This window comes from Diadema antillarum, unplaced genomic scaffold, assembly GCF_040938485.1.
Source record: "Diadema antillarum isolate AM-2024a unplaced genomic scaffold, OU_Dant_1.0 scf00000101, whole genome shotgun sequence".
NCBI lineage: Eukaryota > Metazoa > Echinodermata > Echinoidea > Diadematoida > Diadematidae > Diadema > Diadema antillarum.
Window position 1 is genome coordinate 817,673 of NW_027270990.1, and position 19,179 is coordinate 836,851.

The 19,179-nt window shown below is 40.2% G+C and overlaps 1 protein-coding gene across 1 annotated transcript; it reads right to left on the minus strand.

Moving 5' to 3' along the window:
- Nucleotides 1-702: 702 nt before the first annotated feature.
- LOC139718905 (ribosomal protein S6 kinase delta-1-like) lies at nt 703-17,809 on the minus strand. The gene is made up of 12 exons (XM_071630353.1): nt 17,714-17,809; nt 15,924-15,959; nt 14,854-14,971; nt 12,575-12,690; nt 11,703-12,132; nt 10,627-11,175; nt 9,791-9,912; nt 8,919-9,065; nt 5,980-8,420; nt 3,739-3,949; nt 2,999-3,097; nt 703-1,429 (listed from the first exon to the last, which is right to left on the minus strand). The coding sequence occupies exons 1-12, from the start codon at nt 17,807-17,809 to the stop codon at nt 1,319-1,321; spliced, it is 4,476 nt and encodes a 1,491-aa protein (XP_071486454.1). The 3' UTR covers nt 703-1,318.
- Nucleotides 17,810-19,179: the final 1,370 nt, after the last annotated feature.

The window sequence follows — 19,179 nt, forward strand, 5'->3', positions numbered from 1 at the left end:
GATTGGGTACGAATAAGAATCAAGTACTGTGCCTCACTAAGAAAAAGAACAAGACAAATAAAAGCTTGCACTCGACAAAACAGTCGAGGAATATAAAAGCATGAGAAGGCAATTCATTTCAAATGGACAAAGAAACAAGATGGCATTTCAAAAATGCAAACAAATGACTTGTCGAGGATTTGTGTGTGGCTCCACAATTATAGTTTCAAGATGCATTGTACTCAAAATGAAATATTTCAGTGTTTGATATTAACTTCACATATTCCTGCTGCACGAAAAGTCGATCACTTGATTTTCAGTGTCCCCATAAGACACAGTGTCCTACAGCTGTACACAATGAGTTCTGACTGGTTGAAAATGTAGTTTATGCTAAACTTGGAACATGAATCTTTGGTAACATGACCATTAAAGATCAAAGGACAAAATGAAAAGTGTACCCACACAGGTTTAGTTGAATGATTTCTTTGTTTACAATCACAGAATTGTTACTTACTGCTTCTGATATTTCAACAACTTAATCCGCATGTACATAAAATTGTGCCTTGCTCACTCACAAAAGTTTTGAAATTTACAAACTTTTGTGAGATCAGTTTGTGCTTGCCATTGCATAATGTCAATGTACTGTAAGAGTTTGACAAATAACGTCTTAAACATTGCAATGTATATATGTGTGCTGCCTGATCTCTGAACAGGTTGCTTCACAGTCCCACATGTATAATTCCATGATGGGAAATATCACTGACAATACCCAAGTGACTAAAAATAATATTTGGATCAAGAGATATTCCATCCTTGATGAGATGCCTGATAAGCTACACTTTTTCCAAATAAAGCAAACCAAACTACAAAATGTCAGCAAAAGAGGACTTCTCAGTATCTGTCATACATTGAGTGAGAATTATGATTAATCATTCTCACTCAAACACATACACACACACATACACATATAACAACTGAAAATGCTACATTTTTATATTCCACTTTAATTTGGCATGAGGTTTGAGATGGAAAGACATTGAGGACAGGTGTGTGGCCCAGGATACAGGACCGCCTGACCCCTTTTGAGTGGCAGGTTTCAACGCGACATCATCAGCCACCACATGGCTGAGGAAAGGTTGTCCACTTTCTGCAGCTCTTGCGCACCCAACATGTGCCTATGGAGCACACTGACCTTCGTTAGCCATCGGGAACAGACCAGTGGATTCCTTCAAGCAACAGGTACGTGTTGACATCACTGGGTTCCTAGCGACCAAGTCGAGCTTGCTCTCAGTGTTATCCACCCTGTGGCGTACATTGTGCAGTGCAGGATGATCCTAGTTTAGCCCAGTAGATTGGACCAGTTAACACCTTTGAAGAATGGGTGAGATTTGACATCCTCCGCTCCCGAGTGGCTCCCTCCCAGCCGCTCAAAGGGATTCACTTGCAGCAGCTGTGGTAAGAGGTATTATGCGATCATAATTCCAAAAGGCCCTTCCTCACTGCTAAAACTGCTATGGACAAGGTCATTCAAAAAGCACAAAGACCACTCTGTCCTCACTGACCTACTGGACAGCTGGCAAACTGCACAAAATGTCCTGGAGTGGTATCTAGCACTGGACTTACAGGAAACCCAAACCCAAAGAGCTATGTGAATTGAGTGAAAGCAGCAACATTATTAGAACACATCAGTGAAAGTTTGAGGAAAATTGGACAATCGATGCAAAAGTTATTAATTTTCAAAGTTTTGGTCTTGTAACCACTGGATAAGGAGACTACCAGAGTTCATGACATCATGCAAGGAGAACAATATAAAGAAAACATATGGAGAATTCAACAAAAATTCATTTTTCATGATAATTACACATTCCATTAACTTGATACTGGCATACAGTATGTTAAGGGTAGTATTGCTTTCTGAAAGCGGTTAGTCAAGTGTTCTTTCCTCATGCTAGAAAAGTGAAAACATGTTCAATTTTGAACAGATTGTCCAGTTTTCCTCAAACTTTCACAGATGTGTTCTACTGATGTTGCTGCTTTCACTCAATCCACACTTCTCTTTGGGTTTTTGATTTCCTTCAACGATCCTGTAACATGGGGATTCATGGAGTGGAAAGGCTGGCCCAGTTTGGACATATTCGAGAATTCCCACAACAAAATGTGTACAGTTTTATCACTGAACGTGTAAGCACACAAACAGCCAAAGAATCTTGATTGGAGTCATCCGTTACAGATGAGCATACACTTCAATGCATGTATCTGTTGACACGTGGCTGACAGGCGCTATTTGTCAATCGTGGTTTCACACATTTGCAGGGATCGTATAGTTTTGGTTGAGACCTAATTTCATGTTTCTAACATTTTTGGGTGAGATAATGAGAAGCCTCTTATGAAATATGAAAGAACATGTAATTCTATGAGGAATTCAACGTTTATTTGATGAAAATTGGTTTTGAAATGGCTGCTGAGATATCCAAAAAAGAGCGATTCTAATAAAGTGTGGGACCCACACTTTATTATGATCGATTTGTTTTACTTTGTTTTGGGATGTTTCAGTCATTCCACACCCGATTTTCATCAAATAAACTTTGAATTCCTCTTAAAATGGTATGTTCTGTTCAATATCATAAGTGTTTTCTTGGTATCTCACAAAAAGTTAAAAGCCCAATTCTCATCTCCACCAATACTGTACCATCCCTTTAATGTACCCCAGTGGGCAGCAAATGGAAATTGATTCAATCAGACCATCCATGTTTCTCCACGCCACTAGGAAAGTTCTGCAATTCTACACAATAAAGTTTTCACTGACATTATATCAATGTTGCTACAGGAGAGGGGCTATATGTAGCATTTTTTTTCTTCTTCTTCTTCTTCAGCAGTTTCTATTGAAATATAAAACTAAAAGAGACTCTACACAGACAATAATGAAGAAGGAGAGAGAATAACAGAAAGATAAACAGATTGATAGAAGGAAAGATTGTGACAGAAAATCAAGCCAGGTCCTTAAAACATTGCTTCTTACCTGAGTTAGGAGAGCCTTGGCTTCAGGTGATATGTGGTCACCAGGTATATGCAACTGTGTGTGGCTGTTTATTCCACTGGGATGACAGCTGAATAGAGACTTTGGTTCAAAAAAAATCAAAGACACAAAATTCCACTTCTACATCTTGCGGCTTTGTCTTCAAGGTTTATAAACATTTCAATTGTATTTGATGTATGTTTGATTACAATTATGAAGTTTTGTATATGGATTATATCCAGAAAGACAAAAATAATCCCATTACTCAAGAAAACTATGCTTTCCTCTTCTTTCAAAGTAAAGCCCTTGAATCGTTAGACAAGCAGCGTTTAGCTACTCAAATGACAATGATCTGTATTCTCCCCCAAAAAATAAGAAAAGAAAAGTCAATAAAAGACTTCTGTTGGGTAAAATAAAATAGTACCCATCATCTTTTGTGGGGGCTTTTGCTTGTTTGAGTCTGTGGGCCAATGGGAGGTCAAGGATCAATGTGCAATGTACCATTTGATGAGAAGAATTTCTGGGTTGAACACTCTCAGAATGTCATGGATTTCATGATTTTTGTAACAAATTTTTTCTAATTTCTTTTGCCATTTTTTCAAGAGTAAAATTGATTTTAGTGCATCAACAGTGCATATGACAAAGTTCAAACTATAACATCTCTTTCTGCAGTTGGTTGTATGAAAAGATGAAAAGATAGATTGTACAAGCAGAAACTTGATCATATCTCTACTTTATCATACCTGGCCAGTGAGAAGTTCAAAGAGGATAGCCCCATAGCTCCACCAATCGCAGGCTGGCCCCGGCTGGAAGATTCCCCGAGCCTCTGGAGCGACATAGAGGCGCTTGGCAGCATCTTGGTTGCTCTCCCTGCTGACCCACTTCCACTGGCAGAAGTAGGTCAGGCGGATGTGGCCACCCTCGGTAAGGAGAATGTTGCTCGGGTTGAGGTCTCTGAGATTTGGACAGGAGAGGAGGAGGAGAGGGGTGTGCGAAGTACATATGTACAATGTATGAGACGTATTGAAATCCATAGGCATGCAATATAATTACAATGGGTCACAGCTGTCAAAAAAAAAGAAAAGAAAAAAGAAAGAAATGGATTCAGAATTCACACAGTCGCTTGCAGTCAATATGTCTGTTGCAGTCAATATGTCTGTTGCATTCATGCAAAAATGACATAATCAATGTCAGAATGCAAGGCCCTCCCCCCCAAACAAAAGGAATTCCATGATACAGCAATATCCACACTCTACAGACCAAAACTGAAACACTGCCTGGGCTTTCATGAGGATTTTGTGCCAATCTGAATTCTGTGCATTTTGCAAGATTCATACTTCCTATTCCAGTATGCTTTAAATACATGGGCGGGGGGTGGGGGGGGGGGGGGGGACTGTTCGATTACCATAGAAAAATTCTTGGTTAACCATCATGAGGCATTTGAAACTCATTGTAACCATTATACAGCACCATGCCACAGCCATCAAGAAATGGATCAAGAATGCATCCAACTACAAGATGTGAAAGGGCCTGGTACATTCATGCTTATACACTTTGTACGTTTAATGACAGAGGACATACTGAAATAACAATGTAAATAAGGAAAAGAAATCATTATTTCAGTGCTATTAAAGTCTTCTAGGGATCTACCTCGTATGGTAAAATTTGCTCCAGGTCAGAAATGACTATGAGAGTATGACTTTCACTTTGCTATGTACCGAGGAGCTCCACAATCATGGCTCCATGAACTCATTCATTTTGACGACATCATGCATGCACATGATAATGTACACCACTTGGCACATTGAAACTGCAATTCAATTAAAGTAACAAGACACTACAAACTCACACAGCCACCTTGGTAATCATGCAGCTTTCTAGCTATGCTGGCCATTTGAAAAATGATGATTTATGATGTCTTTAATATTCACAAATGGAGCAGGATGATTTCTAATTGCATCTGTTGCATCTGTTAGAAGCTCGGTGGTCTAGTGGAGATGATGCCTGTCCAGAGATCAGGAGGTCATAGGTTCGAGTCCTGCTCGAGTATGTACGCCCATTTTTTATCATGGCTACTACTAAAACACTGATCAATTCAGTGCTTATTTACGTCGATGTAGGGCAATTTGTCAATCAGTTGCAAAGATGTTGGGTGTTGTGGCAGGTTCACTACTGTAGTAGCCAGCAGAATCAATCCCTGTTTGGAACACAGTTCTTTTCAACTCAACTCAACTGAAAAAAAAATTAAATAAATATATAAAAATTCCATAAGCTGCATCTTTCATTTGCTCTCCTATATTAAATCTACCTGATAGCGTTAAAGAGTTGTGTTTGTTTGTGTATGTATGTGTGTGTGTGCTACTCCATAATTATGAAAAGGCATTGATGTTTCCACTACATCTATGGAAACATAAAATATAACTTGTTGTGGGTTGAAATTCCACAGTTGATGAATCATATGTACTTTGCCATACGATTAGAGTCTCTTGAATCCTTATAGGATTGAGCGTAATAACCATCACTTGTGTAGCTTTTCTCTTGAAAGTACATATCAAGGACGCCATTTTCAGAAATAACGTTGCTTCTTTTGGGAATATTACTACTTCAAGAAATACATCAAAACAGGATGCCACTTAGGTTGAAAACATACTCAATGGGCTTAAAAATATAGAATGAGATCTTTTTGCAATGCACAAGGACTGAAGTTTCTCCTGCATAACCAACAGCTTCTGTTCAATTGGGTTTTGTGTGTCAACGTCCATTTATTGACCAAAGCAGGGGCTAAATTGTTCATTTGATAGAATGCTTAAACAGAGTGCCTTCAAACTTCCAACACAAACCCATACACAGTTACCTTCTCTGGAAACTGGTGAAATTCAGTGTGAACAAATGCATACATATCCATGTGCCTGCTTGCTTTCTTTACAATGGGTATACCAAAAAAAAAAAAAAAAAAGAAAGTCTTGATTAAAAAATGTTCCTACCTGCACACAATCCCAGCAGCATGCAGTGTTCTGAGCGCCACCAAGATCTCTGAAGCCCAGATGCGGATGCATGACTCTGGGAGCGTGGTAGCGCCGCTCTCTGACCTTGCTCGTTGCACGTCATCGAGGTAAGAAAACAGCCTGGACAGAGAAGGCAGACCCGTCTCCTGCTTGCCCGCTCCCTCTGCTCCAAGAGTTGAGGTGCGGGAGTGTGTCGGTGTCTTGTCCATGTCTATGTCTGACTGAGGGTTGGAATGCGTGCCGCCTGAAGCCCTGTTGTCAGAGTCCGCTCTTCCTTTTACGCTATTTTCAAGAGATCTAGTGTGAGCCATTGTTCCTGAAGCATTGGCATCAGTCTCAAGGCCACTCGTGAATTTGGACGAATGCACAGCGGCTGAGTTCTGAGGACTGGTATCGATGGCTTTGAAGGTGTGCTTTGGTGTTGACTGGGCAGAGCCTCCTGGAGAACTGGACTGGTCTCTGAGGACAACTGTAGAAGGAAGGTTTGCATCCTTTGGATTCACACTTACATATGTTGTTGGGCACTCAAGGCCCTTGTTCTCCGTCAGCACAAGCTGGCTTTCGCTGTCAAACGGATTGACGTGCAAATGAACATCTTCCTTTGGTGTGCTGCATGGAGGTTTAGTGTCTTTTGAAGACTTGTTAGCTTTTCTTTCAAGATCAAGTTCCTCAGAGGGTGCTCCATCTGGGTTTTGTCGGGACAGTCCATATACCTGATCTTCCTCACTTGGTGAATCAGAAGTCCTTTCTGGTTCATCACTAACATTGGGTGCCACACGGGAAGGCACATCTGGTAGCTTAAGCAAATCAACACCGTTCACCTGAAACTCCTCGCCGTCATGTGCAGCGAGGACATCATCACAAATTTCAGACGCGGTCAGCCTTGGTGCGGAGTCTTCCTTCTCCTCAGACTGAAACCCAAAACCTTTGGTTTCTGGAAGGTCACTTTTAAAGAAAGAACTCCAGTCATTCTTTTCGTGAGGTTCTTGGGTCACAGACTGTGACCTGCCAGGAGATAGTTGCTGTTGTTCTCTGCTGCCTGAAGGCAGGATTTCAAACATGCTAGCACTGTGTTCCAAGTGTCGACGATGCACACCTCCTGTGAAACTGGGCTTGCCAGACACAATGCCCGGCTCTGGAGGACACGAATGTGTTCTGGACTTGCTTGCACCCGCTTCTGACTCAAAGAATTCAGCCAGGTCCACACCCGGTGCTGTCTCCTCCTCCTTAAAGACCCCAAATCCTCTCGTGTCCAGCAATGCTCCTTTTCCTCTAAATGTCTTTGCTTCTGCACTTGCATTAATCTCACCAATCAGATTTGAAAGGGAGTCTTCCTGCATTCCAGTTAGCAATCCACTGGCCCCTATCTCTGCATCCTGTTCCCGCATGTGCTCCACTTCTTGCACTACAGCTAAGCCTTCAAATACCACTTTGCTTGGATCCAAGTCTGCAGTTCCCCTGCTGCACTGCTTGTCAGCACTGTCCTGAGAGATATCCTCTGGGGTCACATTATGCCCCTTCTCCAACTTTGGTTCACTTTGAGAATTGGAGTCAAAGCCAAAGACTGAAGAATCACCCATCTCGCTGACGTTGAAGTCATTAGGGCTTTCAATGCTGTCGATACTGAATAGTGCCATGGAAGGAGGTTGGCTGTTTGATGTTATCTCTGAAATGCAAGGGAACTCTGTCTTGTTTGGGGTGGACCAGCCTGCCCTGTGAACGTTGAATTCATCCTCCTCCACTTGAGTATCGCTCATGAATACACTATCATCGTTTGGAACATTCTCACTATGGGAAACAGATAGGCTCACATTAAAACTGTCATAGTTTGAGCTCTCGTTCACCAAATCATTAAGGTTGGCATCGGACAATCGCTTTGGGTTCACATTCTCATCAACGAAGGCACTACCACTGTCCACCTTCTCTCCACAAGCATCCAGCAGATTAACATAGCTGCTGGCAATGTCCGAGGGTGTGGTTAGCTTCTCATCAAGGCTTCCAACAAATGCTGCATCATCATTGACTTCATGCTCCTGTGCACTTTGGGTTAACTCACCCAACTCAGTCCCACCACTGATCACTGACCTTGGGTCAGACGACGTTCCCTCATCTCCTGCGGCCAGAATTCCCGCACCTCCTCCCTTCCTACTGATGCAGCTGCTCGACCGCGAGCGCTGAGTTTGGCGACTGGTGCTGCTGCTTTTCAGGCTTTCACCGACCCCCTGTCTGAGCTTTGAATCCTTGGCCTGCTGCAAGTAGGGGCTTGCATAATCCCACAGCCTTCCCCCTGTGGCATGCTCCAAGAGGAGGAAGATGGTACTTTCTGTCTCAATGTAGCGATAGAGCCTCACCATATAAGGGCAGAATGCAGGAACACGGGTTGTCACTTTCTCATTTGGAATGCTGCATTTGCTGAGGGACTGTTGATAACAGAATAATAGGAGGAACCAAATAAGTGTTTTAGGTTCATTTGCTATCCTAACTCAAGGGATTTCTTCCTAGTTTACAAGCCAGTTACAAACATGATCTGCCTTGTGCCAAAATATGGGCTGTTCATCATACAACATGAGCATCACATAAGCAGAACACATTTGGTCATACAAGGGACTGAAAAGGATTGACACACATATAAAATTAGCATAATCTGCTGCATTCTTGAAATGCAGATGATTAACATTTTACATAGCCTCAATTCTTCTCTCTCTCCTCTTTCTTTAAAATGCAACAACAACATTTAAAACATAACTTACAGCTTACTTGACATTTAAAGATAGTTACCTTCTGCTACTACTAATATCAATACAAACAAACAAACAAACAAACAAACAAACAAACAAACAAACAAACAAACAATCAAACAAACATTTTGTTTAATACAAAATGCTTGTGAAATTATAGGCGGTACATGATCTGCTTACTTTTATAATGAAAGACTGGTAGGTTGTCATGTCCAGCACTAGAAGGACTGAGTTAATGCAACCAAGGACTTTGAAGTTCTTCAGCTCATCTGTCGACCCTCGGAGATGGGCCGAGGAGGGGTCAACTTCCATCATGACCTTTTCCGACTTAAGGGGAAAGTGAAAGACGAGAAACAGAAAGTGAAGAAAAAGTAATCATGGTCAAAGTGAAAGAATAAATAAACATTAGAAGCATGCTGACAATTAGATCTGAAATTTTGTGGATGTGGTATGTTTGTTGTGACAACTTGTGGTTGTTGCTTGGTCCAGGCTCTAAAGGCAATTACCACTTGGCAATATGTCAGTCATGAAAATGTTATATGATTTTCTTCAGACTTAACACCATTTATATTTACAATTAAATTGAAAGAGGTAACACATAAGGCACAGTCACACTACCTATGTGAAACTTTGTGTAATTTCACGACCCGGTATTTTCATTCCCATAGTTTGCATAGTGCGACTACTCATGAAGATACCAGCAAAACTTCCTGTGAAACTTTCTTCATGTACTTTGGAAGTTTCTCACTTCTCATGAAACTACACATAGTTTTGCACGCAGCTGAAACTTGGAGATGTTTGTAACATGATAATAGATCCATTCATGTTGTTTACGCACATTGTCCATTCTTTTGTACGCTGTTGGACATTTACATTTTTTACCTGCTAGAGACCAGAAGTATGAGTAGATTACCATCACTAAAACCTTGAATAGTTTTGCCTGTGGTGACTGGCTACACTTTTGCCCTGGCTTTGCTTATTTTATTCTTTGACATTTCGACTCTCTTCTGTATGGGGTCAACACACTTTTTAGAGGAGGTTACTGATCTCACCTCCCATCGCCTGGCATTGGATGCCTCTACTGAGAGATACTTGTTGTAGATGTCCTCCGCTTTCATAAGATACTGGGCTGTCTTCTTCCTCACCGCCTCTCTCCGAGTCTTGCTCTTATCATCTGGGAATAGAAGAACACATACAGCGCGACATGACAGTGAGGCACACATTTAATCCTGGCAATGACCAGCTCTTTCCACAATCACACTACCTCATAAGTCCTTCCCTATGAGGAATACTCTTGAAGGATGAAATATTCATTGGATTTTTCCAACTTTCACTATACATGTAAGGCCAAGAAATCACACGTTTCTCTTAACCTGCTGAGGATGGTTTGATTTTGCTGCGACACACATTTTCCATACAAGCTTGCCTGAGTATACTTGGGACTTGTCCTCAACGGGTTACTATGTTTAGAATTAACAGGTTTCGTTAGGAAAAATTCATCTCAGAAAAGAGAAATAATTCTCTGATTAATGTAGGTCTATTCAGTCTTGAACTAAGTTTTGTATACATTTGGTTTTGGTTTTTTTTTCTGTGAATATCAAGTCATTAAAGCCATAAGAATCAATAATATACATATGTTATTTCATATAATGAAGATCAAGCTTGCTTGGCACACTCCTGTATATGACTATTTACAGCACATAAAGATGAAATAATGTAGAACAAAATGACATGGACTGTGACGGCTACTCCTAAACCAACTCAAGAGATGTGGTGTCTCCTATAGTGTAACTAATCACAAACTATCCTCCTTGTCCAGGCATGATTATAAGTGTTGATGAGGACTACCACAACATTGGCAATCATAACAGATAGGGTTGGTACTGACCCACAACACCCTTCAGGAGGACTGCCACGCCCGCTTTGTAGGCATCAAAGGATGCCTGGTAGTTGCCGATGCTCTGATTATCCAAAGCTAGGCTGATCTTCTCGGCTGCTTGATAAAGGTAATCATCCTGCCCACTCATGTCCCATTTGGTGATGCTGTCACTGGACACATGGCGGCTCCGTCCGGATTTGCCACTCCCCGACACAATGCTGCCAGCATCAAGAACTCTGGCATCCTCGTCGGCAGCCTGCTGAGCTCGCAAGGAGTTGAGGTAAGCCCTGGCCAGTGAGCTGTGGCTGCTTCGGCTAGCTGGCACACTGCTTGCCGATGAGAAAGTGGAGTAAGACTCGCTGGAGGGGAGAGATGGCGTTACACTCACAGTAATGCCGCTGTCTGTTGAGCCATTCACTATGCTTTCTGAAGGAGTGGACGACCCTGGTGTTGACTCCAGGTCAGGAGAGTCACCATTTATTTCAGCACAGATGTCCATAGCCTGGAACAACCAGCTATTTGAGTGTGGCAGTGTGTTCGACTCCACGCTAGCTGGAGCTGCAGAGAATGCATAATAAAACCTTCATTCAAAACAAACATATTTTGAACAGCAGCAAACCTTACCTCCATCTCTCTAAAAAAACAACAACAACAACATCATTAGATGGTGATGGCAAGGCATTTTGTTTTATGTTATATTACGGTATCACAAACAGAAATGATGCTTGATACAGTGTACATCCCTTAAATCAATCAAATTCAGGTTCAACTAGACACAGACACAAGAAAGAGAGAGATATACAAAAATGACAACCATGACAGCCGACTTCACACAGTATTCTGACTCTTATCTCTGAACTTGGGATCACATAGTCATCTCTTTCTTTGTGAATACAACCCTTACAGTACTAATTTTGACAGGTATATTTTGACTATTCTATACTTACCGATTCCAATTCTACTATAGCTATTACCATCAGTGAGCTGTTTATGTAAAGTATCAACAAGATGTTGATTTGGTAAGACCATCGCAGTTAAGTTTAGGAATCTGCTGCTTAAATCTGTGCTTAAATCTGTGCTCTCACCATCACTGGACAACGGATCAAACAAGGTCAGGTCCTCCAGCTGAGGAAGGGGAGTGCTAGGCATGGAGTCCTCACTGAAAGTGGTTCTGCTGTCGTCTTCGCTGTCATCATAGGTGTCGGCCCCCTCCTTCTGCTCCTCCTTGCCCTCCATCCCCAGGTCATCCTCCATTTGCCGGTGGAGCCAGACCCCGCCCAGCTCGTCCCCTTGACTTTGACCTTGACTTTGACTGGGTGCTGGGGGCACCTCTGTCTGGTTTTCCTGCCCCTCGCCACCAGTTCGGGGAATGGACGCCACTACCACGGACGGGGTTGCGGTTTTGCTCGCTCCCTGGGCCACTGAAGAGGTGTCTTGCACTCGAGCATGAATGACCTGGGGCTGGAGAATGGCATCAGTCTCTGAAACCTTTCTTCTTGTGACAGACTCACCTCCCTATAAACAAGGGGAAACAAAATCTACATTCTTACCTGAACCATAACATAGGAAACAAGAAGTGTGCTGTTCTCCATCTTTCAGTTTGTACTCTTCCCAAAAAAATGACCGAATGACTTTAAGATTGAAAGGCATGCCCAAAGTGGAAAAACAATCACAAAGCATTGTGCATTTCTGTGCAATAGGAGGTTAACTTGTACAAGCATCAATACATAACCATCTTTCAATTTTATCATTATAAATATTGCTGCATGTAATGCTACTTACACACAGTAACGTTCATCTTATGTCAGCACAAACATAACATATCTTGAGCACGTTACTATAATCATTTGTCTAGATCACCAACATTTACAGCCCTAGAAGTGTGCTCAGATGATGTGACATGAAAAAGTGTGAAAAGTGCGATCTATGCGCCTACAATGATCACTTGGAACTTTACCTTGAAAAACTCCACAAACTGATTAGCCTTGGCCAGGGGAGGTACTTTGACTGTGAATTCCAGAAGTCTCAGAGCACTCTGCCTCCTCTCTTCAATGACACTCTCCTCAAACCTCCCTGAAACATAGTTTGAGTAAAAAGAGCGCAATCAGTGCACATCTTCAATGTGTACAGGTTTCAAAGAGTGAAGATCAGCAGGTACCATTGTCATGTGAAGGGAGTGTGCTTAGCCAGCATGTTCCAGCAGTACACTGTCAAAAGTGAACATTATTACAGGTATTATACACCTAGTGGATGAATGAATCAGACATTAGGTTCATAAATGTGCAAGATAGACATTCACTGCTGTATCTGACTTCCTTGTTTTGGTCTATGTTTATTCATCTTTACCATGACATATTATGGGTATTACATTCTTAAGGGAAGAAAGAATCGGACAATAGGTTCACAACTGTGCAAGACATATATTCATTATTTGACCTCCCAGTTTTGTTCTTTGTTTTGGTCACTGTTCTCTAATCCCTACCATGACATATGGAGAACCTGATGCAAACTAAGCATTACAACTTCTTTTTCATGCTCACTCATTATAGAACACATTAGATGTAGTTCTGCTTTGGAAGAACAAACATTAATCATTATGTTAGGAGGACACCCTGCAAAGATAAATACCCTGTAGGTTAAACTGACTTTTGCACCCACCTTCAATTTCAAATGCAATACCTTAGCATGCAGTGTGAAACTGAAAAGACAAGCCATACTAATGATATAATTGCCTTCCTGGACAAAGTCCATTTACATTGCTTCCTGCATCAACAGAGATTGAACAGAAAGTCATGGCTGCCGAATAGCACTGTAGAATTTCTCTCTAAGTCATTTTGTGGTCCAACATGCTAATGAGAATGAACTCACCCTTTTTATAACATTCAGGAAGCTGGTTTGCTAAATTGTCATTTGTCCCAGATGAGTAAAGGGGTCAAGACAAAATCTAACCCACTTCTAGATGGTTTAAATGTCTTGCTTCTTAATGTTTAAAAAAGATCCAGTTTTGATGTGCACACTTTACAGTGACAAAGCTGCCTTATCAGCTCAAACAAAAGCAGCTGTTACCTTAATTTGCAAGACATTTCAAGTACAGTTCATTGCTATGTAAAATGACAGCAAATCACAAAATACAGATAAGTATGGCATACAGGGCATTGATTGTCTAATGTCATATGTGTACTGGGTATGCATATTCATAATCAAAGCTCAGCATTAGTTTATTTTCATTGTGGCCCATTTGGGCCACTAAAATCATCAAATTTCTTCTTCTTCTTCTTCTTCTTCTTCTTCTTCTTCTTTTTCTTCTTTTTTCTTTTGGTGGCCTGACAATGAAATGTGGTGGCCCTTAAAAATTAATAAGATAAATGAAAATAGAATAATTTAATAAACCATTGAAACAATTACAATTCATGATAACTGTCAAAAAAATAACAGGTATAATAAAGGGCTTCAAATGTAACATACTGTGACTAGGAAGTATGACAGACAAACACAAAAAACGAAGTAATTTGAGAAGATGTTAAAACAATAATAACCATGACTATTATGAATAGGCAGGTATGATTAAAGGGCTTTATATACCATGTACGGTGCCTAAGTTCGCAAAGTCTGACACATTCCATATTGTATTGAGGCATTTGATACACATGATTCTTTTAATTTTTCCTTTTAAATGATATTACATCCACTGTACCTGTATTCATGAAATGAAATAAGTTAACATCACGAAACTAGAAGTATACCTATTTTGTAGATCAATAAACTCTGGTTGTTAAATTTGGCCATGAGGGGGAAAAAACTCAATTTGGCTGAATTTGGCCACAACATTCACTGAGTTTGGCCGTAAGAAGAGTAGCAGCAATCTGGCAACCCCTGGTGCAACATCTAGCTGAGGTGCATGTAGTTGCAAAACCATGAGTTATTCTGCCCTTTTCTGGATGAGAAAAACAAATGTATACACACGCTTGGAAAATTTGGATGGCCCGATTGAATGGTGGCCGGACATCAACTTCCAATGGCCCTGGGTCAATGGGCCACCAGGCCACCTCTACCTTTGAGCATTGTATACAGGCACACACACACACAAATACAGAGATCTTTTTTTTCCAAAGTAAACAAAAAAAAAAAATGAAAATAAGAAACGAAAGAAAAAAAATGCAACAAAATACTGAAACTACCACACATTCAAACCCACACAATATAGGTGACTAATGAACATGATAATAAATTTCTTACCAAAAAATCTGGCCTTGGCAAAGTCAGGAAACTTCTCTGGTCTTCTCAAATGGTAGTGAATGAGGGACAATGCTTGATATAATTTCTTGAAGTCATTGTAGCGCTTCCAAACAGTGACCTATCGTTAGATATATGTTGAACATTTCAGACATCAGAGTGGGCCACCATGGGTGAGTGCACATAACAAAACATAAGAACATCAGAATTCTTGAAAATGTTCGAGCCAACAGTACTGCTCCAACTTCTCAAAGTCTCTCAAATACTGTACCTCTTCACAGTGAACTATCATTGTCACAGGTAAAAAGGATATTGAACAAGATGCAGAAGTGAGTAAATAGCTAAAAAATGCTTAGTTATTCTGATACCAATTGCTTGATCTATTACAGATGCACACAGAGCGCTCCTTTCTGTAATTCTCTGAAGGAGATGCTGTTTTGGCTGACGAAATCAGACAGCCATTTTTCATTTCATTTACTGTTACGTATGAATTAATTCAAGAACAGACAGACATATCAGGGTCACACATGATATCATCTGATGGCTAATATGACAAAGATCAAATAATTTTCCGAATGCTATCGCCGCACTTTCTGTTCCATTCTGTTTTCCATTCTGAGGATTTTTTTTTCATTATTTGTCCAATTCACACTGACTAGATTGTATATCCCAAATCAATCTTCCTGTATATGTTTACTTCAATAGAATATAGCATTCCCTTCATATGGTTAAGAACAGACTTGTTAACCCATCTGTAGGATAAAATCTTTTTTATGTTGTCCTACCACCATCTTGTGCATCTACAGCATCAATCTTAATTCCATCAATTATATTTTGCACTGAAAATCATGAATAAAAATGATATAACTTATATTATGCCATGGTTCAGTGCAGTGTGCACTTTCGATGAAAGCTATGCTTAAAAAAGCCAAGACAGACATCAATATTACCTAAAATGTCTTTACAACACTTAAGCGTGGACATTCAAAATTAATGCATATCATGGATATGGATACATGCATGAAAAGGCTAGGCTACTAAAATCCATTTTTATTTAAGTAAATAGCACCTACCTCAATGACTTCTTCCGGTTTATCCAACCTGAATGCCTACAATCAAAGGAAAGATATACACAATGACTGTTAATAGGTCAAAGTACCAGAGAGGCAGACAGGTACTTATCAAAATGTTGCGAAATGCTCATACGAGCAAATGTTATGTTAAACTGCACGTGTTATTACATTTGGTTGTTAGGGAGCTCTTTAAAATAATCTTTAAAAAAAGAGAAAATGAGAGTAAATAATCAAACACACTAATAGTAGTATCTTAGTAAGTCTTCAAAAAACAAGAGGTATGTTTAGATAATTTACTGTAATGCTGAATCAATTGATTAAACAATTACATTCAGAAAAACACTTGTAGCATTCCATGACCATCTTTATTTACCACAAAGATTTGAGCATAAATTTACATCACACATGCACATGTAGCTAGAGTGGATTATATTAAGTACTGTAAAAGTGGAAATTTTCGTGGTGTTGAAATTTTCGCGCATTTCGCGCAACCAGAAACTAGCGCGAAGATAAAAGCACGCGAATGTTTTTGCTTGCCATATGTTCCTATGCATGATGTCTTGATTCCACAGAATTAAAAACACACGAAACTCTTCTTACCCGGCCAAGCGCGAAAAATTAGTCGCGCGAAAATATCCACTTTTACAGTAGTTATTACTGGACACTTGTTTTTTGTCGCTCTAAATTCCGTACTCAGAGGATGGATTTTCTAGCAAAAATAACACAAACTACTCACAATATCCTGAAAATTACCAATTTTGCAAAATTATGTAAATTATTAATTCCAGTTTTGGGAAAATATAGTTCAAGTAAACCCCTCTAAAAGTGATCTTTTAGTGAGTGCGGTGCAAAATCACGTTGTAATTCTGGACATGATTTTCATAATGGAATAATCAACATCTTTCACATCTTTAATATTCACGCACCATAATCTTCAATCACATATATTATGTGATTCACTGTACACATTAGTACCGAGTGGACGACCAAGAGAAAAATGGCAAATGAGGTTCAAATTTCATATTGTAACTTGTTACAATAAAAGGTGTAACATGAACATTTCTTACAATTTAACCATGAGCATGACCAAATCATCACGGTAGGGTCTATTAATGGTATAGATTTCCTAGGACCTAGATACACCTGGCAAAACAGTTATATAGGTCTATGACGTAACTCTAGCAGAATTTATCATGTTGGGTAACCATGTAAAATGTGCGCCATGAACACGCACCTACCATTTCCATGTTGATAACCTAATCTACAGCTCTTTGTATCTATGTTGCTAGTTTTCTAAATTCTTGTCTCCAGTTGTGTCTTAGATCCAATCATTTTATTTTTGTCGCGATATGTGTGCTGCACGTTTTTGTGCTGTGCTGTGGATGCTGCAACTTGGGACTTGCACTGCAGTGCGAGTGTGATGATGCAGAATAGCCACTGCACTGGGTGGGTTCAGAACATCCAAACTAATACTCGAGTGTAACACCTGCGTAATCTACGAACTCGCATGGCAATGATGCTAGAATTCAATAACATCTAACCCACCCACTGAAGTCTCCACATACACGCACACAGTCACAATCACGCTCACGTCACTTTGCTGTGTAGAGTGCTGTCTTTTCCTTGTATATTTGGAGTTCATAACGGACACGAAAGTGAAGGTATGGGACTTAACAGAAATGTAAACACCCATGGAGGTGGCGTTAGTTAAATCATTTTATGAATGAATTCAAGGGAAGAAAATACACAAATGGGAATCAATAACACAGAACAGTGTACTATCAACTCACCCTATATGTCACCTTGTATACTGTAAAACCCTTTTCATGTTTTGTGGGTTCTGACACATTAAAGCTTCTGATCCAGGTATCTTTAGACGATGCCATTTTCCGCAAACACGAATTTTTGTTTTCACACGGTCTGGGTCATAATTCATTTTCTGCTTGGGTTCACACCGCACTAGCGTTCATCCTTATTATAGTGTTTAGAAACCCGGACAATATCATAGTTCCCAGATAGATACAGGCATTTTTCCTGCCCCACTAAGCCTGAATAAACACAAACACAAAAAACAAACACATCACTAAATCAAACTGACTTGTTAATGCAAACAGTTTATTTTTAAAGTAGGACTTAATGATAGATTATTACAATACTTCCAATATCGTCACAAAACTGTATAGGTTGAAATATTTCAGAAATATGTAGCCTACTTATTGATCTGGCTTTTGTTTGTTTGCTTGCTTTTTCTGTGTGATTGCCCAGGCATTGCTATTCCATATCCTGACTCCCATCGGATATCGTGGGACGATTGAATGCATTTAGGAAACCCTAAAACTCCAATTTCAGTTTCAATTTGTTTTATTTCTCCACATTTGGTCAAATTATGACAAAATCACAAATTTTAACTTACAATCTAAACAAGATTAACCAAAGAAGAGTATCATTCATTTCATTGTTTAAGATAATACATGTGGAGGACATCATTACGGGCATCATCACTCGATTGAAGTCGCATGACTGGGATTACGGCATGAAAACGTCCTCTTGATGTTTCTTTTTTTTAATGAGAACTTGACTATATGAGTCAAAATAAGATATGTAATAATATTGATCCACAGCATTAATATATAGCGCTATATCTGCTATATAAACATACAAAGGGCAGACTCCTCCAAGAGAGTATATGGCGAAAAATATTAGTCTTTGTTTGTGAGTCTTTGAAGTGCGCCAGTTTGTCTAACAAGCGGATGGGAGGGATCGAGTTCCATAGGCAATGGAGGAAATGCCCGGTGTCCATATCCTTTGAGATGTGATAGGCATCTGGAGGGTCTAAGGCCAGATGAACTTCAGGCCAGGGTGAGGCTGGGACGTCGATCGATTAGGAAAGACATGCAGGTATCCTCCGGGGGATCGACTATTATGAATGGCCTTAAAAGTGAGAAGTGGGATCTTTCTAAGATATCAATTTTTCTGTTCTTGATGGGAAGCCAATGCAGCGTCGAGGACAGGGTGGATGATGTGATCATACTTCATCAGTGGCGGATCCAGGAATTATGTAAAGGGGGGGGGGGGGTTAGGGCGTGACTAATATTTCTGGTGCCACTTCCGGGTTTCATTTCATTTTTTCTTTTTATTTCTTTTGTTTTTAATGAAAAATAAGGGGGGCGTGCGCCGGTTGCGCCCCCTCTGGATCCGCCACTGTACTTCCTCAGCCCAGTGAGTAAACGCGCCGCTGCATTCTGTTAAGAATACA